Source organism: Vipera berus (genome assembly GCF_964194415.1).
Source record: "Vipera berus genome assembly, chromosome: 3".
NCBI classification, from domain to species: Eukaryota; Metazoa; Chordata; class Lepidosauria; order Squamata; family Viperidae; genus Vipera; species Vipera berus.
In genome coordinates, this window is record NC_138204.1 from 107,016,759 (window position 1) to 107,037,822 (window position 21,064).

The 21,064-nt window shown below is 42.1% G+C and overlaps 1 protein-coding gene and 2 long non-coding RNA genes across 6 annotated transcripts in view; 1 reads left to right on the plus strand and 2 right to left on the minus strand.

The window, feature by feature from the left end:
• Nucleotides 1-12,602, minus strand: part of LOC308664801 — a 118,044-nt gene extending 105,442 nt beyond the window's left edge. Inside the window, exons 1-3 of one of the 2 annotated variants that reach the window (XR_014025745.1) lie at nucleotides 12,523-12,602; nucleotides 12,272-12,392; nucleotides 628-1,122 (exon numbers count right to left, since the gene is read on the minus strand). This is a non-coding gene — a long non-coding RNA (uncharacterized lncRNA). Of the gene's footprint in view, nucleotides 1-627; nucleotides 1,123-12,271; nucleotides 12,393-12,522 lie in introns of those variants that run through there. The other variant, XR_014025744.1, reaches the window with a different exon arrangement.
• Nucleotides 5,009-6,528, minus strand: LOC308664863. Its single transcript, XR_014025768.1, has 2 exons — nucleotides 6,023-6,528; nucleotides 5,009-5,487 (listed from the first exon to the last, which is right to left on the minus strand). It is a non-coding gene; the product is annotated as an uncharacterized lncRNA (long non-coding RNA).
• Nucleotides 12,603-12,661: 59 nt separating the features above from the next.
• EDEM3 (ER degradation enhancing alpha-mannosidase like protein 3) overlaps nucleotides 12,662-21,064 on the plus strand; it is a 56,892-nt gene continuing 48,489 nt past the window's right edge. For 2 of the 3 annotated variants that reach the window (XM_081322308.1, XM_081322310.1), the window contains exons 1-2: nucleotides 13,502-13,772; nucleotides 19,133-19,178. In XM_081322308.1, coding sequence (XP_081178434.1) covers nucleotides 13,609-13,772; nucleotides 19,133-19,178 — 210 coding nt within the window. In that variant the 5' untranslated portion in view covers nucleotides 13,502-13,608. Of the gene's footprint in view, nucleotides 13,149-13,501; nucleotides 13,773-19,132; nucleotides 19,179-21,064 lie in introns of those variants that run through there. The other variant, XM_081322309.1, reaches the window with a different exon arrangement.

The following is a 21,064-nucleotide window of genomic DNA, read 5'->3' on the forward strand; positions in this document are numbered from 1 at the left end:
AGTTATTCCAGTGTTTTAGTATTTGTGCTTGAATAGGAAACATATACTCACATCTAGATATTCAAGTCCTTTTTGATGTTTATTTTTAAAAAGGATCCTTAGATGGAATATATTCCTAAGTTGGAAATAAACATTTAATCAAAGCATTAGGATAAGGACCCTAGTAAATGCAAGCATTTTGTACAACAATTACCATGAATAATCAGACATTATAGGAGTTATTGTCCAAAATGTTTGTACTGCCTAACAACATGTGAAGATTCTATATAGATATAGATTCTATATCTGTATTAACCACGCATGCCAAAACACAGTTTGGAAGAAATACTTCAGAGCTTGTGAGAGTAGAAATACAGTTCCTCTCTGCTTCCACTTAAAACTTTCATATCTTCTTTCAGATTTCTGAAAATCTGAAAAAGACACCACTGCTTTAAGAGTCATGTAAGTTGACTCATTAAAGCAGCTGCATCTTTTTAAAGGCTCACCTATGAGTTTGGATGTGGTGGCTCAGTGGGTTAGGATGCTGAGCTTGTTGATCAGAAGGTCGGCAGTTTGGCGGGTCGAATCCCGAGTGCCACGTAACAGAGTGAGCGCCTGTTACTTGTCCCAGCTTCTGCCAACCTAGCAGTTCGAAAGCACATAAAAATGCAAGTAGAAAAATAGGGACCACTATGGTGGGAAGGTAACAGCGTTCCGTGCGCCTTTGGCGTCTAGTCATGCCGGCCACATGACCACGGAGACGTCCTCAGACAAGCACTGGCTCTTCGGCATTGAAACGGAGATGAGCACCGTCCCCTAGAGTTGGAAATGACTAGCACGCATGTGTGGGGGAACCTTTACCTTTACCTTTAAGGTTTTACAAACCTGAAATGTCCTGCTGATTTTGTATCATGGCACAGTTGCATGAAATTGATCCTCTGGGTGGCAGGTATGTATAACTTCTCTCCCACCCAGGGTAGTCCATCTTTAATTGTGCACACATGTCTATTTTTATGGAACCATTCATCACTTTCCAAAGATTTCAGAATTCTATTCCAGTTTGGTTATCCACCTTCGGCTTCGTTTTAGCTTGGGACCTGGTGGTGATTGGTGCTGCCAATTGTTGTTCAGGCATTGGTGAGCCTAAAAAAGATGGAACTGTTTTAATGAGTAAATTTATATGACTTAAAGCAGTGGTTAATATCATTTCAGAAGTAGAGCGGCTTTATGATGTTATAAGAAACTTGGCATTGATACTGAAAATAATAATCTACATTGTGTTCTTATTCTCACAGTATGCTTTCATAATCTGTTTCCTAACTTCCATTCTGTACTATTTGATGTGGAAGCAGGTCTTTGCTTATTGAATATAACGTTAGATCTTAAGAAAGATGTGTTGGATTCTAGGGCTGTGTATATTTAAAAAATGATTTGGTACAAGTGTAATGGAGCATGCACAGGCATAACAGCTCTTTCAAGCAGTCAATTATTTTTCAGGCTTCCATAGGAGAGTGAAAAAATATTTTTAAAGCAATGCTGTACATATGCTCCATTATCTACCACAATATCTTTTCTGCATTACTTTCAAAGCATGCACAGTTCTATTAGATTTCATAAAGAGAAGTAAAATTAATGCAAATCTACCATTTTCATTCAAAAATTGAATATTGCACTTATACTTGTTTCCTCAAATAAGGGATCTAAATATTTACTTTTAGTTGAATCTGAATTATTTTTATTTAGTAACATGTCCAATTGCTTGCAATTGAGCCTTAAGAGAATATATTTAGGATTGTAGTCTTAAAATAAGCAAATTCTTTTTTTCTCTTTTTGAAGATTTGTGTATTTAATAGGAAATAATATTTTAGAAAGGTTTCTTCTTGACTTTTAAAAATCAGATAAACTCTAATTTCATATGTAGATGATTTTCCTATGCACAGAATATTCCAGGTATCATTTAACATTCTTTATATGTAGATATTTCATTTGAATAATCAACTTGAGTAAAAGAAACTACAAAACGCAATGTAATGTGGTTAACTTTTCTCAACTGCATGTTTCCAAATAAAATATTAATCTCTCACATTGTGCATTTCTTCAAAAGAGATTTGGTACTTATTGGTGTGGCTGTTTGCTAGGTATTTACAAAATCCTAGTGAATATCACATTTGCCTATTATAGTGGCAACCTATTGCATAAGAACAAATATACAGATTGTAAATACAAACACCTAATTTTGAGATAATGAATATAGTGCAGAACAGAAGCTATGAAAGTAATTTAGGAAATACATTCCACATACAAATTTAGTCTTTTAGCTTTCAAACTGGAGAAAAGTTGAGAGATTCCTATTTATTCAGCAATCTCTTTAGGTTGTTAAAAAAAAGATGACTAGAATGGATGCTGGCTAGTAACATGAGAGGAGGGGGTAGACCCACGCTTCCTAACATTACAACAGCACATCTGCCTGATGTGATTATCTGATTTAGCTTCAAGATAATGGCTGATGAAGCCTAAAAGAACTTGTATCGACTCTGTCCTGGATGATGTTAGCATATTGTTGTGGAGAAGGGCAATGGACTTTATACCAGCATTGCTAAGGATGGCTAAAAGTTGCCTCCTTTCTGAATTGGTGAGGTTAAAAAAAAACATGGGAACAAAGAAAAAGAAAAAATGATTTGCTTCATTGGGCCATGCCAAGAAATATTATTTATTATTATTATTTATTGCATTTATATACTGCCCTTTCCCTGAGGACTCAGGGCGGTTTACAGGGAGTTAAAAATCAACCATACAAAAGTTAAAAAACCAATTTAAAAAAGATTAAACCAACCCTGTACAATTAAAAACCCCAATTAAAATAAATTTCTCCTCAGCCTGGGCCCGAGAGCTCAAAGAGCCAGGTCTTCAGGCCCCGGCGGAATGATCGGAGGTCGGGGGCAGTCCTCAGCTCCACTGGCAGCTGGTTCCAGAGGGCAGGCGCCCCCACTGAGAAGGCCCTATCCCTGGGTGTCACCCGCCGGCAATCTCTTACCGGTGGGACCCTGAGCAGACCCTCCCTGTGGGAGCGCACTGGGCGAAGGGCATTTGATGCCGGCAGCAGGTGTTCCCTCAAATACCCCGGACCCAGGCCATGTAGGGCTTTATAGGTGATAACCAGCACCTTGAATTTCACCCGGAGGGCAACCGGAAGCCAATGCAGCTCGCGGAGTAGAGGTGTTACATGGGAGTATCGGGAGACCTCCATTACAACTCGCGCGGCCGCATTCTGCACCAGTTGAAGCCTCCGAGTGGTCTTCAAGGGCAGCCCCATGTAGAGAGCGTTACAGTAGTCCAAACAGGAGGTCACAAGCGCATGAGTAACTGTGCGTAGGGCGTCTCGGTCCAGATAGGGCCGCAACTGGTGCACCAGGCGAACCTGTGCAAAAGTCCCCCTGGTCACGGCTCCTATGTGATCTTCAAAATTGAGTCGTGAATCCAGGAGGACGCCCAAGTTGCGAGCCCTATCAACGGGGGGTAACACCTCACCCCCCATCGTTAGAGGTGGAATAACCTGGTTAGCCCGAGACGCCGATATGCACAGCCACTCAGGCTGTGGGATTGAGACGAAGCCTGTTTCTCCCCATCCAGACCTGAACCGCCTCCAGGCACCGGGACATCACGGCGAGGGCATCACTGGGTTGGTTCGGGGTGGAAAGAAAAAGTTGGGTATCATCAGCGTACTGATGATACCCCACCCCGAAGCTACGAATGATCTCGCCCAGCGGCTTCATATAGATGTTGAACAGGAGAGGCGAGAGAACCGACCCCTGAGGGACTCCACAAATGAGAGGCCTCGGGGCGGATCTCTGCCCTCCTGTCAACACCGACTGCGAGCGGCCCTGGAGGTAGGAGGAGAACCACCGTAAAACGGTGCCTCCCACTCCCAACCCCCTGAGACGCCGCAGCAGGATACCATGGTCGATGGTATCGAAAGCCGCTGAGAGATCTAATAGGACCAGGACAGAGGAACAACCCCTGTCCCTTGTACAGAGGGAGACTGTATTATTTTTTAAATCTTTTGACAATCTAATATTTCAATTGATCCTTCTGTACTTTATCAAGTAATGTACTTTACTCAGAGAAGTAAACATATTTTTCAGGATTTGCAATTCACACATCTAACCAACTCTTAAGGTGATGTATGAATTGGCCAGTTTTCACACTTTCTGTAGCATGTTGTTGCAAAAGCATGTTGAACACGGCTATAATAAATTAATAATTAGGGTAAATATAAGCTTTATACCTCACATGAAACACTACATTGATGTGTCAGAGGCAGCACCTGGCTTTTAAGCAGGATTACCACCTTTCCAATTTTGATCAGTGTACCTGGGATTTAATTCTTTATACTGTGTCTGGGCTCCAATAACATCTGTATGCAAGTGAAAATAATGCCTCTAACTTCACAAGTGATGTTGAACTTGATAAATATATTTTCTTTTTAAAATCTGAAGAAATATCTGAATATAGCTTCTTGCTTTGCCAATAGTTCCTTTGTCTCTCCAAAGCCTGGATAAGCCTAAGGAGAATCAAGCCCAGATGATCTTGGAGATAATTTTATTTTTTTTATTTTAATTCCATTTATATCCCGCCCTTCTCCGAAGACTCAGGGCGGCTGGGGAAATGACTATTACTTTCTTTTTTTTCCATTCCCTTTCCTCACCCACCCCGCACCTCAAAACAGCAATAGCATTTAGACTTACATATCACTTCATAGTGCTTTACAGCCCCAGTTTACAGAGTCAGCAAATCGCCCTCAACAATCTGGATCCTCATTTTACCAGCCTTGGAAGGATGGAAGGCTGAGTCAACCTTGAGCCAGTCAGGATCGAACTGCTGGCAGTTGGCAGAAATAGCCTGCAATACTCCATTCTAACCACTGCACCACCATGGTCTAAAGCCACCAGTTGAAGTCAGTTTTCCTTTAGTTGTGTAAGGTTTTTCAGCTCAGAATCCAAATAAATCCCAAAGAGACAGAACACAAGGCTACTGCAAAAGAAACAGCTTTATTCTTTGATCAAAGGCAAAGCCAGGTGCTGTGTTCCCAACACAGCGAGACAGAGGAGAAAAGGCACACACACACTAATCAAAAAGTTTTTCCCTTTTATAGCTAATGTACTTTCTCACGCTAAGAGTTCTTGCGCAGCTAAAGATTTCTTTTTCCTCCGAATACACATGTCTTATCAAGTTAAGCACAGTTTGTTACAGCAGTATGCTCCGAATACACAGTTGCTGGGATACAGCCTCGGGGCTTTTTCTCCTTGAGCAGTACTTTTAAAGTTACAGCTAAACTTTTTCTCCTTGGTCAGCACAATTTTAAGTACATCAAGGCGAGGTACAGAAAGCAAGCAGGAAAGAATGACCAATAGCTGGGTTATGCATAAAAGTTTATATTCTGATCCCTTCAGCTGCATTTGTTGCATTTCCAGATAGCTGGCATGGTGAAGATGATAACCTTGCCTTTAACTGGAGGATGAGACTTAGATTAGATACATTATGCAAGTGGTTTGCTGGTTTTCCAGGGTTATTCCTCAAAATTAGAAACAGTTTTGGTTCCCAAACAGGTCTGTTTGGTCCAAAACACCACAAGAAACAGGACACATACATAACATAGATAAAAATCTAAATTAGATTTCATTTCCATTTAATTAAAAATTACATAACAAGAGTATTCCGTCAAATATTTGGGGGTTTTAAAATTACAATGAAAGTGATAAGAAAATATTTGGAGTTTTTGAGAGACTGTGCCTAAAGCTTCTGTTTATTCCCAAGTTTCCATGGTCCTATTTTACAATAGAAATTGCTACTGTGATGTTGCACACTTCATGCTCAAACTGAAGATTCTTACATCATGCTTTTGTCTAAAAGTTGTGTTTATACTAGAATCCTGGCAATTTCAGTCTTCTTGCAGAAGACTGACAGAACTTGAATTACAATTATTTAATGTGATTAAACCTTGGTTATAAGAACAGTAGATAATACAACAGTTTGTTTCTATTACCTGTAATTTCTATGGGTATACATTTAATTTTTTTCAGAACATGATTCCTTTTTTCTAGATATATATCATCATCATCATCATCATCATTTCAGCCATTGTTTATTCACTGCAGGATAGTTTCCAACCAATATGATCCTGAGCTTTTTTTTGCCAATTGGCCCACAATATTTACAGATGTCATCGATCCATTTTGTTTTAGGTCTCTTTCGTGGACGCTTTTTATCAAGTGGGATCCATTCTGTGACTGCCTTGGTCATAGATACATGGAAAAATACATGCTCAGCATTACAAGACAAGATAGAAAGACCTGCACATGGATTAGAGAACAAACGAAGTATACAATATCATCAAGAGAGTGAAAGAACTGAAATGGAAATGGGCTGCTCACATATAAGAACTGATGGCAGGTGGAGATAGGGAGGGAGAGAGAGAGATGAGCTATCATTTGTCACCAACAAACCAACTGTTTTATATCCATAATTTCCAACATCCTATTAGTTTAGAAGAGGGCTTTTCAACCGGTGGTATGCGTACCACTAGCGGTATGCGAGTACCTGGCTGGTGATATGCGTAGGACAGGTTGAACAGCGCTGTAAAAAAATGTAAAAAAAATGTTTAAAAAAGTGTTTTTACTAACCTGCTTTCAGCTGCATTCTGTTTCTCCATTCACTTCTCAGCCTTTGCCACGCATTTGTGGGACAAAAAAAAAGTTTCATGACATCTCGCAAGAAGTTAGAAAGTCTCATGGAACTTTTTTTTCTTTTTTACCGATAGTCCCACAAACACGTGGCGAAGGCTGAGAAGCAAACGGAGAAATGGAATGCAGCTGAAAGCAGCTTAATAAAAAAAATGCTTGGGGGAGGCGAGGGCATCTGGACGGGGGCAGAGGCGCCAACCTTACCCTGCATGATGGCAGGAGGGTTAACGGGTGTGGGTGGCCCAGGAGCTGCGCAAAGCAGGCGAAGGGGAGGCCGGGCAGATTGTGGGTGTCAGCAGTGGCAGCAGCACAGAGTCTGATTGCACGTGCAAGCGGGACAGATTCTGAGGGCCTTACGAGCCCCCCGTGTGGGACAGATTCCGAGCAGCTTGCACGGGGCTTCTGAGTGCCTTCCAAGCACCCCACACAGGGTTTCCAAGTGCCTTCCGAGCCCCCCACGCAGGGCTTCTGAGCGCCTTCCAAGCCCCCTGCTTGGGGCTTCCAAGCACCTTCCGAGCCCCCCACTTGGGGCTTCCAAGCACCTTCCGAGCATCCCGCGCAGGGCTTCAGAGCGCCTTCTGAGCGCCCCACGTGGGTGGCTTCTGAGCATAGCTCAGCTGTAGCTGCACACACTGAGCCTGGCTTCTGAGCACCCCGCGCACCCTGTCCTTCAGCCAAAGTTGCTAACAAAGCACCGGTAGCCCAAACAGCCCTGCGCTCTCGCATCTGAACCCAACACACGGGCCCCTCTTTTTCCAGTTGTGCTTACAGTCAGAGATCAGGCTTCACATAGAGCCAGGCATGAGCGTCTTCTCCCTCCAAAAGTGGCAAGAGGGTTGCCCAGAACAAGGAGGTTGGTGCCGGCCTGCAGAGGCACCGCTGGGATACCCGCAGCCTCCTGCAGGCCACACTGACAGTGGCCAGAGTCCCGCCCCTCGCGAGAAGGTGGAGAGGCAGCTGGCTGCTTTTCTCTGCTGGGAATGGAAGTGGGAAGTGTTCGACTTCAGGCACAGTTACTGAAGCTAAGGAATGCCTTCCTACCATACTTCCATGTTCTTTGCCTCTCGGCTTTGTTCCGCTGGAGAAATCCCTGTCTTTGCAAGAAAAGCAGAAGTGATCGCCCTTTTGCAAGCAGGAAATCTTGCAGATCTCCTCAAAAGGAAGGAAACCCCAGATGTGGGACAAGCCAGGGAAAGTGTGTGTGTGTGTGGGGGGGAAATCCCCTACTGCAATTCCCATGCAAGATTTCCTGCTAAAAGGGCAATCAACTTCTGCCTCTCTTGCAAAGACAGGGATTTCTCGGGCGGAGGATGCCAGCAATCCAGGGTGGGGCTGTGGGCAAGCAAGGGAAAACCCTTCTCAGAGCATCTGGGATGGGGAAACCCCCAGCCCCACTGCCTGCCTTCTCCTTTTTTTCTGCAAGGGGGGAGGAAGGAGGAAGGAGGAGATGCAGAAACAGTGGGCGAGATTGCAGCCCAGCCCAGAGAAGGGGAAGAGCCGGTTGGAGAATGCATCTTTCTCCCCCACCCCCAGAGGGAGAAGCCCCCCCTTGCCTGCTCACCGCCCTGGCAGCGCCGCGCAAACCTGCCAGCCACATGACACACCCAGCCACGGTGGGTCAAGCGGCAAGCATGGGCAAAGGGGGTGTGTGCACGCAGCCACCTTCAAGCATGTGCTCTCCTCTGCCGCTGCACACACACAGGCAGGGCCATGATGTCACCAGTTCACTTTGTCCCCAGCCGCTCTGTGCGGAGAGAATGGTCCGCTGCCTGCCAAAAACAGGGTGGGGTCTGAGTGACGTAGCGCAGAACAATGGGAGGGAGGGAGGGAAGGACGAAAGGAAGCAAGCAAGGAAGGAAGGGACAAAGAGAGAAGGGAGGGAGGGAGGGACAATGAGAGGGAAAAGGAGGGACAAAGAGGGAGGGAAGGAAGGAAAGAAGGGACAATGGGAGAGAGGGAGGGAAGGAAGGCACCCACCCCAGTCCCAACCCCCTCCACCAGAGACCCACGAATTTTCCCTCCCCCCCACAGGCACCCCGCAACCTGAGTGATGAGCTGCTCCGTCACTGACTGCTTGTCAAAAAGTTGCAAAAGTTGATCACATGACCCTGGGACACTCAACGTCATAAGTATGAATCAGTTGCCAAGCATCCGAATGTAAATCACATGATCCTAGGGATGCTGCAACAGTCATAAGTGTGAAAAGTTATCATAAGTCACTTTTTTCAGTGCTGTTGTAACTTCGAACAATCACTAAGCGAATTGTTGTAAGTCAAGGACTACCTGTACTTTATCATTTTTTTCCTCTTTTTTTGGTCAAGTTTTTGACACGTTGCTGGGCAACTGGTGGTACTCAAATATTGCCATATCCTAAAAGTGGTACAACGGGTGAAAAGGTTGAAAAGCTCTGCTGTAGATTATTATTTTTGTGGAGGAGGGAACATTGGAAAAACTGTAGAGCACTACTGTAGAACAGTACTGTACTTGATAATTCATGCTACAGAAACTACAATTCCCAACATTCCTTTAAAGCACTACATTGTGGGCTTTGACAGGCAAGTGTCAATTTTTGCATTTTGTGTATATGTGTGTTTGTGTGTGTGTGTGTGTGTATAGATGATAGATAGATATAGACAGACACTTTTTCTGAATGGTGATAAGAAACTGCCAAAAAAATAAGAGAATAATAGCAATGTTGTGACTAAGTATAAAGTATCTTGCTCTCATCCATCCAAACCCAGGAATTCAGTGTCATTTGAAACAATGCGTTTGATAGAAATGTCTATCAACTATCAACTCTCTCTTCTATCCACTCTAATTGTAATCCTGCAGCTTCCAATATGAGCCAGTTTGGTCTAGTGGTTAAGGCACTAAGAAAGAAAGGGTTTCCAGTTCCTGTTTTCAGCGAAGCAGTTGGAGAATTTGAAATGTCGATCCTCCAGCTGAAATTTCTTTTTGTTGGGGACCCTAAGGGGCCAGAATCCACCCTGAAGTGGTGGAATGAAATCCCAGGGACTTAGGAGAGACGGTGGTCTCTCCGAACAGTCCAGGAGAAGCCTCCCAGAAACCAATGGAAGAAAAGGCTGGCTAACGCCATGTTCAGCCATAGCTGAAACAACGGAAGCCATAAGCGATTAAACTAAGCGAATAGTAAACAGCATGCTTGAATCTGGGTAAGAATATTGATTTTCTCTATTCTACCTACTTTCCTGAATAAGAAAATCCCCAAAATAAGAGATCTCCGAAGAAGGAAAGGGGGAGGGGGATTCCGCCCCCACTCTTTCAGTTAAGTGGCGAAATTTACCCTTTAGAGAAAGAAAACAACTAGAAAGACATAAAAAAATGAGCAAATGCTGACACCTGCTGGTGGATGAGGATTTTTTTTCTTTTTTCCCTTTGAACTTCTAAGCTTTTAGAAAATGCACCTGTTTAAACAAAATGAAGATAACACAGCTGAAGCAATGAATACTTTACAAAAGGAAACATATGATGAGCGACAACAATTCCAAAGGATAATGACTTTAAACCACATAGAAATCCAGAATAACTTTGAGAGCATGAATCAACTCATTTTCAACTTAATTTCACTCGAAGAAATTTCTCAGGAAAATACAGTAGAGATGACTGAACAAAATTCTGAGGATAGAGACTTGAAGAAGGATCCTTATAAAATGCTCATTTTACAAAAGGAAGCATATGATAAGCAGCAAAAATTTCAAAAGACAATGACCTTAAACTACAAGGAATGCAGAAGAAACTTGAGAGCATGAATCAACTTATTTTCAACTTAATTTCACTTCAAGAACTTTCTCAGGAAAATATAACAGAGATGATTAAATATAATTTTGAGGAAAAGACTTGAAGATGGAATCATATAAAATAAAAAATTATGATTTAATCCAAATGGGAAATATTTTAATACGTCTAAACATCTTTGAAGATAAGGAAAAGAATGAGAAAAAATTCCCTACAGGGAAACAAATGATGCAGCAAAACATATTAAGAAAGACAACGACCAGAGAAAAAAGACTAAAATGAAATTTCAGGGAAAAGATGGAGCATATCAGAAAGAATACTTCAAAAAGAAACATTTGTTTGAATATGGCTAAGAAATGGGAAAATTTTGAAATATACTACTCTTAGAGGGAAAAAATTTTTCCTTCCTTTTAATATAATTGTTTTTTTCTATTCTTCTAAGTTGAAATGATTTAAACAAAAGCAAATGTTTTAGCTATTTAAATGTGATGATAAGAAAAATATAAAAAGTGTGTTTTGAATGAGACTTAAAGGATTAGATGATTAGGACTATTGAATGGAATGTTCAAAGTTTAAATAGATTAAATACATTCTTAGGTAAAAGGTAAAGGTTCCCCTGCACATGCGTGCTAGTCGTTTCCAACTCTAGGGGCCGGTGCTCATCTCCGTTTCAAAGCCGAAGAGCCAGCGCTTGTCCGAGGACATCTCCGTGGTCATGTGGCCGGCATGACTAGACGCCAAAGGCGCACGGAACGCTGTTACCTTCCCACCGCAGTGGTCCCTATTTTTCTACTTGCATTTTTTATGTGCTTTCGAACTGCTAGGTTGGCAGAAGCTGGGACGAGTAACAGGAGCTCACTCTGTTACGCGGCACTCGGGATTCGACCCGCCAAACTGCCAACCTTCTGATCAACAAGCTCAGCGTCCTAACCCACTGAGCCACCGCGTCCCTATAAATACATTCTTAGCTATGGTTAAAAAGAATGAGAAATTGAGGGAATAAATATATATTAAATTAGGAGAAATACATATTTTCATATGTTATTTTTTGTATCCTAGTGCTCTTGTCTTTTTTTTCTCTTTTTTCTCTTCCTTCTACTTTTTTTTTGCTTATTAAAAAATATAAAAGCATAAAGAGGGTTTATATGGAAAAAACAGAACTAAATTCACTAATGTAAATATAGTTAAATGTTGAAATGATTGTTATTTGTAAGAACATTTAGAATTTGGAGGGAGAAATAAGCTGCTCTTTTTTTTAATTATTATTATTATTGCATTTATATCCCGCCCTTCTCCGAAGACTCAGGGCGGCTTACAAGCTTAGCAGTTTCTTTTTACTTTTTTACTTATTAAGAAATATAAAAGCATGAGAGGGTTTATATGGCAAAAACAGAATGAAATACACCAATGTAAATATAGTTAAGTGTTAAAAAGATTGTCACTTGTAAGAATATTTAGAATTTGGGGGGAGAAATAAGCTGAAATAAACATGGTGACAGGATTTATGATAAGGCAACAAAAACGATACACAGGATTATTGAAACTATATATTTAACTGTTGTTAAGTAAATAAAATTGTCTTAATCTAATGTTTTGCAAAGAAAGATACTTTGGGGAAAGGGGAAATCAAATGAAATTAACATATGGAATATAGATTATAGAAATTAATTGTTAAGGACTGTCTTATAAATGTTACCCAGACAACCTTCTGTTTTATAATGATTTATGTTATGTTAAAAAATTCTAATAAAATATTTATATAAAAAGGCACTAGAAAGAATGGGTTCATGCCTTACCCATGAGACAGCTGGGTGACTTGCACCAATCACTCTCAGCCCAACCCACCTCTCAGGGTTGTTGTTCTGGGAAAAATAGGAGGAGGAAGTTGTGTTGGATATGTTTGCTGCTTTGGGTTATCTGTAAAAATAAAGGTGGGATACAAATAAATAAATATGCAAATTGAGGACAGCAGCTAAAACCAAAGCTCCAACTCTTTTTTAAAAAATTACAAGCAATGTTAAAGATTTATGTGAGAATAGGAAACAACCGTTTTTCCATTGATTTCTGGCGGAAGTCATGCCCGTGGGTTGCAGCAAATGTAACGAAGGTACTTAGGATACGTTCAATATCTTGGCATTAGTTTAAGAGATGTTTCTTTATCCGATTGACAGTTCAGCTGCAGGTATAAGAGGACCAGGGGAAAAAAAACCCCTGATGGCCCAGAAAAAGAAAATGCAGAAAGCGGACAATTCCGTTTGACGCAGGAGTTTTTTTAAGTTTTGTTTTTTTTAAATTTGGAGGTGTGTCATTACGCCTGGGCAACAACTTCAATGCTATATGATCCTGAAACACGCCACTCGCAAGATCACTGCCCTGATGTTGTGACGTAGGCGAGTGATAGAACGTCCACTAGGGGAGCTTCTGAAGCCCCAAACGTTCCACTCCGAGCTGCGCAAATTCTCCACAATCACATTCGCTTTTCCGAGGCCGAGTAGTGTCCATCGAGCCGTTGTTATTGCTCCGAGCATCAACGTGAAATCACCGCGAATTCCGACCTCCTTAAGCTTCACTCTTTCCCTGCCTGATCAGGACATAATGAATACGCCTGATACAACAAAAATTTCCGACGTTTCGGGGCAGGAAGATTCCCTATCACATCCAGTGTATATAGAGGTGTGTGTGTGTGTGTCGTTTTAAATTCAGCCCTTGGCATCATTTTTTCCAAACAAGGATCGGCCCGAGATGAAGCCGGAAATTACGTATTTCAACGGAGAGAGCGGTCGCTAGAACAAATGGTTATCTTTTGAGAGTGCGACAGCCACGTCCAGGTTAGGAGGTAGCCGCCCGTTTGTTCCACGTATCACTGCATCCGGGAGGGAACGGGGGTTGTTAACGCACGGTCAGGTGACGCAAACCTTAGGTCTCATTGGGCCGCGGGTAGCGGCAGGTCACGTGACCGGAAGGGAACCCGGAAGCAACCTAGCGGCAAGATTCCGGTTTCCTTGGCTACGCCAAAGAAAGGGAGGGTTTGTGTGTGTGAGAGAGAAGGCGAGCGAAGGTCCCTCGTCTTCTGAGGCGGCCGCGCTATTTGAAGGGATGGGACAGAGCCGGGCCTAGCGGGGCAGCTGCCGCTATGAGCGGAGCAGCAGCTGGGGGTGAGGGAAGGAGCGGCAACTGCCTAGCAGGCCGTTGGTCTGGCTGGAAACTGCTGGCTTTGGGCCTCCTCTCCGCTTCTTCGGTGTTGGCAGCAGCGCCGGCAGTGCAGGCTATGAGCCGGGAAGAGAAACGTTATCTTGGGTAAGAGCCCTTTTTTCCCGTCGCCCGCTTTATTTTTTTCTGTGCCGCAGCTGAGCCTACCTTGGTTGGGTTCACCAAGCCCATGCTTGGCGAAGATACCGTTGGTCTGGTTGCGAACCGTGGTTTTGTGAAGGGGAGGGTGAACATATTGTGTCATGGACCGAGGAAGGAATTGATGTTGGACCGGAAGACCTCCAAGGTCCCTTCCAGCTCTATCCTGATTGAAGCCCTGCTCCTTTTGGTAGTTGCATTTGGCTGCTTGAGGAGACTGAGCAGTTTCTCTGAAGTCTTCTTTAACCTGACACAACTGAGGGCTGATTTCAAGCTTGTCCCCTTGGCAGACTGACAAGGATACCCCAGCTCATGTTTTACTCAGTTTTTAAATGTAAAGCTGGACAATAAATATGGTACTCTGTAGGTTTTCAAAATCTAAGTCGTATTTCGTTAGGTTTCCCCCCCCCTTCGAAAAATTTCCTCCACCCACCATTATTTTTTGTGAAACTTCCTTGTCTAGAAATGATGATTGTCATAGCAAGGCAGGGATGTAAGAACTTAAGTTAGGCCAAGTGAGAAATGTTAGTCAAAGTGAGTAATAAAAGTTCAGAACAAATGCTGTCATTGAGAGAGAATAGAAAGATTGGGGGGGGGGGTTTAAGCTGAAGGATGCAGTTCCTCAAGTTTCAAAAATGCTACCAGGATCATAAATGTATGGAAGTTATTCTAGAAAATGATGTTCATATAATTTAAAGCTCACTTATATAAGTACTAAGCTTCTCTTATCTCTGTGTCCTTGCTTTTTATAGGTGAGTTGGAACACTTTTTTCATTTTAGTATTTCACATTTTGCTGATCAATTTTTCAGTGATGCATGTTCCATGTGTGTTTATCATATGGCAATATGGTGGTTCTAATATTTCAATAAGGTATAAGTGTATTTAATACAGAATTTTAAATATATGTGATGTAACAGTTATTGTCAAAGAGGAGTGAATCCCATAGTTCAGGGGTAGGCAACCTTGGCTCTTTTATGACTCATGGACTTCAACTCCCAGTATTCCTGAGCCAGCTGGCTTCAGGATTTCTGGGAGCTGAAGTCCATGAGTCATAAAAGAGCCAAGGTTGCCTACCCCTGCCATAGTTGAAAGTAATTTTGGAACTTCTCAGAGAAATGCATTTATTTCTTTGCTGTTGACTTCCTTTGAGGACAGTTGAAGGCCCTGTAAACTGTAATGCTATGTGGACAATATAATTACTTGTAAAGATTGGATATTTCACCGTTAAAGGATCATCTTGTTAGCTGTGCAAACAGTGTTTTGAAAGACTAGATACTTTAAAATTATAGCAAATAATGAGCTTACTTAAAAGGCAAATCAGATGCTGGGGTTTCATAGAATAAAACAAAAAATATGTACATGTTCCACATGAATGTACATCTGAGGAACCTAATATAGCAAATATCTTCAGTGTCCATGTCTACTAATAATCAAGGATGCATCCACACATTACATTTATAATGTTTCCACATTTCACTTTTTTAAAACTGTTGTAATATTAATAAATAAATAAATAAACCTTTATTGTCAAAGTACAACATGTGTACATTGAGATTAGCTGAGCCTCCCCCCCCCCGTGCTCTCTCCCCCCAACACAGTGACAACAAACCCTCCATCCCACCACACTATGTGAACCAACTACACCACACACCGGCCTCCCAAGTCAATTCTGCATAATTTAATCTATGGCAGAAAACAAATACATTTTTTGAGAGCAGCATTAGGAGAACATGAGATTTCTGGAGTCCTCTGGCCTTTATGGAAAATGGAACTTGGATTTATTCTGTGGCTCTAAATTAAGAATTTCCTAATTCATAGCTTGATTGCTTGACTATTAACTGCAGTATTCTAATAAAGTAAATCTTTGATATGAAAATGCATCTGTATTCATGTGGGAAGTCAGCTCCCCAGAGAAGGAAATATTAAAAGGGCAGAAAAATATATTGCCTCAAAAGATCTTAAACAGGCAGGAAAGCATGCCCAGTTTTTTTAATCGCCCCAGGTCTCCCTGCCACAAGCAGGGGCTCTATAGAGATGCAGATTTAAATCCAGGGAGTTAGGAGATTAAGAAGACAAAAGACCTAAAATGTACATAGCCCAGCCCCAGGGAAGCAGGACATGACCTTTGGACATAATGGGATTAACCCATCACCATCAGAATACCAGAAAGGCACACTCAGACTCAGGTCAAAAGTCCATGACACAGGAAATAGCCTCAAACAGGAACAGGAAGAGGAAGCAGCTCCAAACAAAAGGCTCCAGAGGGTATAAAACCCCACTCCCTACATGTGTTCAGCCTTTCTTTTCTGCCAGCCATCTTCCTGTCTGGTTTTCCTCTCCAATAAACTACAACCTTCTTCCCAAAGCAGTTGCCATGTTTATTTTCAGCTTGGATGAACCACGATGAAGACCTTTTTTCCCAACATTCATTATCAGGTTTTAAATGATATGAAAATGTATTTGATTTCATAAGATTTAAAAAAAACTTATTTAATGCAACTTCTTCTTAATCATATACAATTCTGTACATATTTACTTCAAAGTAGATGTTTCATTTTTTTATTAGATACATATGTAAATATGTATAAAATTACAGTCTGAAGTTTTCTTGAATAATCATGCACTACGCAGAGAATATAAATTGATTGATTATTGCTATACCTTATATACCCATATAGGGCACGGGTCAGCAACCTGTGGCTCCCAGCCGCCCGGTGCACATGCACCTCTTCGAACGGGCAGTGGTGCGCGCGCACCTCTCCGAATGGGCGGAGGTGCGCGCGAACCTCCCCAAACCTTTGGAGAGGTGCGCGCGTACCTCCGCGCGAATGGGCAGCGGCGCCGCTCTTTGAGAAAGCTGCTGCGGCCCATCTGCAAAGCTTTGCAGACGGGCCGCGGCAGCTTTCCCAAGAAGCGGCGCTGCTGCCCATTCCGAGAGGTGCGCGCGCACCTCTCCGAACGACCGTAGGTGCATGCGCACCTCCCCAAACCTTTGGAGACGTGCGCGCGTACCTCCGCGCGAACGGGCAACGGCGCCGCTTCTTGGGAAAGCTGCCACGGCCCGTCTGCAAAGCTGCCGCCTCCGCTCCCTTCCTTCGCCCGGCCTGCTTTTCCAACCTCACTTCCCTCCCTGCCAAAGCTGCTCCTTTTCTCCCAGCCGCCCAGTGCGCGCGCACCTCTCCGAACGGGCAGTGGTGCGCGCGCACCTCTCCAAATGGAGAGTGGCACCACCCGTTTGGAGAGGTGCACGCGTACCTCCGCGCGAACGGGCAGCGGCGCCGCTCTTTGAGAAAGCTGCTGCGGCCCGTCTGCAAAGCTCAGAGAGTTCCCCTTCCCCCTTGTACAGGAATGAAAGGCCCCCCGAAGGAAGCCCGGCCTCTTCACCGCACCGATCCGCTGAGGAGGTTCTTTCAAGCGGGAGACGGGCAGAGCAAGATAGCCGAAGAAAAGACTCCTCAGACGGCGCCATCTTTTTCTTCCCCTCCAGCTGCTGGCTCAGCCCCAGCTCGTGGGTCTGCCTGGCGGCTTTGCGCGAAGCTTGCCGGGGTCGTTTTGAGATTTACATGTGTCGTTCTCGGGGGGAAAGGGGCACCCGACCTATTCCCCCCCGTTGAACGAGCCAGGGGAGAGTAAAAGCCTCTGCGGGCAGGGAGGGAGGAGCGGCGAGAAAGGGACGTTTGGGGTCTCTCGCCAAGGGGTGTAAGCCGAGGAACCCCGAAAATCGGTTTGAGTAGAAAAGGAGGAGCTTTGGCAGGGAGGGAAGTGAGGTTGGAAAAGCAGGCCGGGCGAAGGAAGGGAGCGGAGGCGGCAGCTTTGCAGACGGGCCGCGGCAGCTTTCCCAAGAAGCGGCGCCGCTGCCCATTCGCGCGGAGGTACGCGCGCACGTCTCCAAAGGTTTGGGGAGGTGCGCATGCACCTATGGTCGTTCGGAGAGGTGCGCGCGCACCTCTCGGAATGGGCAGCAGCGCCGCTTCTTGGGAAAGCTGCCGCGGCCCGTCTGCAAAGCTTTGCAGATGGGCCGCGGCAGCTTTCTCAAAGAGCGGCGCCGCTGCCCGTTCGCGCGGAGGTACGCGCGCACCTCTCCAAAGGTTTGGGGAGGTTCGCGCGCACCTCCACCCATTCGGAGAGGTGCGCGCGCACCACTGCCCGTTCGAAGAGGTGCGTGCGCACCGGGCGGCTGGGAGCCGCAGGTTGCTGACCCGTGCCCTATATGGGTATATAAGGTATAGCAATAATCAATCAATTTATATTCTCTGCGTAGTGCATGATTATTCAAGAAAACTTCAGACTAATTTTATACATATTTACATATGTATCTAATAAAAAAATGAAACATCTACTTTGAAGTAAATATGTACAGAATTATATATGATTAAGAGGAAGTTGCATTAAATAAGTTTTTTTTAAAACGTTTGCAGGCTGCCGAAAGCGGCAGCTTTGCAGATGGGCCGTCGCTGTTGCGCAACCAGGAACCGGTTCCATCACACATAAAAAAAATGGCAACCGTGCGCGTCCGCAAAAAAAAACCTGTTTTGCGCATGCACAAAACGTTTTTTGCGCATGCGCGTGCATGGACACACGCACGCGGCTCCCACTTTTTTTATGTGTGATGGAACCGGTTCCCAGTGGCTCTTTTCCTTTTTCAGGTTGCCGACCCCTGATATAGGTTCAGTGAGTCTTATGACAGCTTCAGTGACAACTGTATTCAATTGGCACATTTTTCAAACTTAAAGCAGAGTTAGCAATACACATTTGAATCTGAACTCATGATGTTTTGAAAATGGCCATGTAATTTTCTTAATTGCCCCCTTCCAGGATATTTTTGAGTTCTCAAATATAGCGTACTGTCCTGAAGTCTTCCTGACTTTTGCTTTTTTGAGAGCAGCTAAAGTGAGCTAAGTACTGTCACCTAACTAAGCATTAAAAAAAAACACATCAGTATTGAATCTTATCTGCTTGGAAAGCTCAATAGATACTGTACATGGATCTCTTTCTGGAACATCTACATTCATATATCATTTTGAATTCCTGTTAAGTAAAAAAAGCCATTTGTTTTAAAAATAATGTCATAAAGAATTATTGCTCTTTTGTAATAATAAATGGCTACATAGTTTAGGATTGTTAAAATAAATGTTAATAAAATTGAAATAGCATATCGATTTTGGCTTTATATAAGTGCTCAGTTGTACTGTTTGTCGCATCTTATTATAATATAATATCAAAATGTTTGGAAAGTCTGCAGATTTAAAAAAGTGTTGCTAGTAAATCACTTGAGCAGAATTGAATTATTTTCGTTTTTCTTTTTCAGAAATCAAGTACTGGAAATGTTTGATCATGCCTATAGTAATTATATGGTATGTGCAATGTTTACATTATTTTAACATTAAATAACAGTCTGTTTTAAAGCTGTTTTTACATAAAGTATATGTGATGAACTCTTGCTAGTATTTTTAATTATGATTTCATGTAAGGTTGGCCAGCCCATCACCTGCAGATAGTAGTGCTCTACTTTCATACTGATACTATGTTTTTGGACTCTGGTTTTTGTTTCTTTCCTTAGTGTATTAATCCTAAGAGAAAGCATATATATCCTAATATTTCCCCCCCTGTAAACCATGGGGAGAGATCATACTTCCATTCCTTGATAGTTTGACTAACAAAATTCAGTGGCAAGTCTTCAAAAAGGAATTTGGGGTCCACAGATGATTGGCAAGCTATTGGCTGCTCATTCTTATACTAAAATACAATCAAGGATCATAATTATTGTTTGGTGTAATATGCTGAATCATGCTATCATCAACTGAAAACAGGTTAATGTTAATGTGTTAATGTATGGTTTACAGTGAATTACACTGCAGTTCTTACTTGTTTAATTCTTAGCCTGTTTTCGTGTTAAGATCTAATCTATTTAAGACTAGTTTTTTTGTCCTAAGTAATGAATCCTTTTTCTCAGTCCTTGAATTTGTTGAAATTGAATAGCATAGTCTATAAGGGAAGGAGTTGCAGATTATAAGCATGACAAAAAACACTCCAGGAACAGGGATTCCAATCCAGTGAAAGAATTCTACTTAGATCAGCTAGAGCTGTTCAGGTTTACTTGCACATTTAAAAACTCTTTTTAAAAATAAATGGTAGATACTTTGTCATGCTAGAAATTCTATAATTGTTTCCTTAAAACAATTCAGATAAAGATACATGTTATTTTATAGAAGTGATGAATTAAGGTGAACCATATTCATACTTACTTACCAATCTAATAAAAATGTTTAAGCTATAATACAATTAGGTGTAGCTTTTGTGTCTAAGATCCAAGTTGGAAACCAAGAAGTGTTTTATTAAAATCTCACTAATCACAGGTCTACAAGTAATTTGGCAAATCCTTCAGCCAATCATATTTAGCTAAGACGAATGATTGGTGCATAATTTCATGGCAAACTTTTTTATCAAGAGTTTTAGTGAATATAGATAACATGAATTTCTTGCAGAGAATAACATTGAAACTGTGAATATGATACTAATTTTGGCTGCTAAAATATTCAACTGAGACCCATTGTTTTCTTGGTTTTCAATTTGTCTTATGAATTTCATAGGACAGAATCATCACATTTATGCCCTACTGTATTTATAAGTATGGTGCATGTAACTTCAAATAAAATATATGTAAAATTGTGTATATTTTTTGTGTTGGAGAAAATATAAACCTAGGTCATGCTGTCATTCATTTATACTGTATTGTGAAAAGGCTTTTTTATCATTTGTGAGGTAATAGAGGATTTCTACACTTGTAGCATGAATTATTTATATTAAGGAAGTATATGACATGGCACATCCTGGAAGCTTTTATGTCAAAAGGATATTTATTTATCATGGGTCCTAGAGCCTTAAGCAAATAGAATTTGTGAGTACGGTATATTGAATTTGGCAAACAAGATCAAGGATTTAAACTTTCTTTTTGATGATGACGGTAATTCTATATATAGATCAACTCTTTCCTCATTTTTCAATCTTGTAAGATTTCTTTTAGTTTTTTTGGACAATGTAGCAAAATTCTATGCTAGAAATATAGACTTTATTACTATTTGAAGTTACTTGAAAATGTGGTTTTCTATTTTTTAAAAGGGAACATTCATTAAGTCTTGCTTTATATATCATACATTTCTTCAATGAAAAGTTCCATTTTTACTGAGTTTTTTAAAGAATTACATAGTGCTCATAGTTACAAATTCTACTCCTTCGGTTT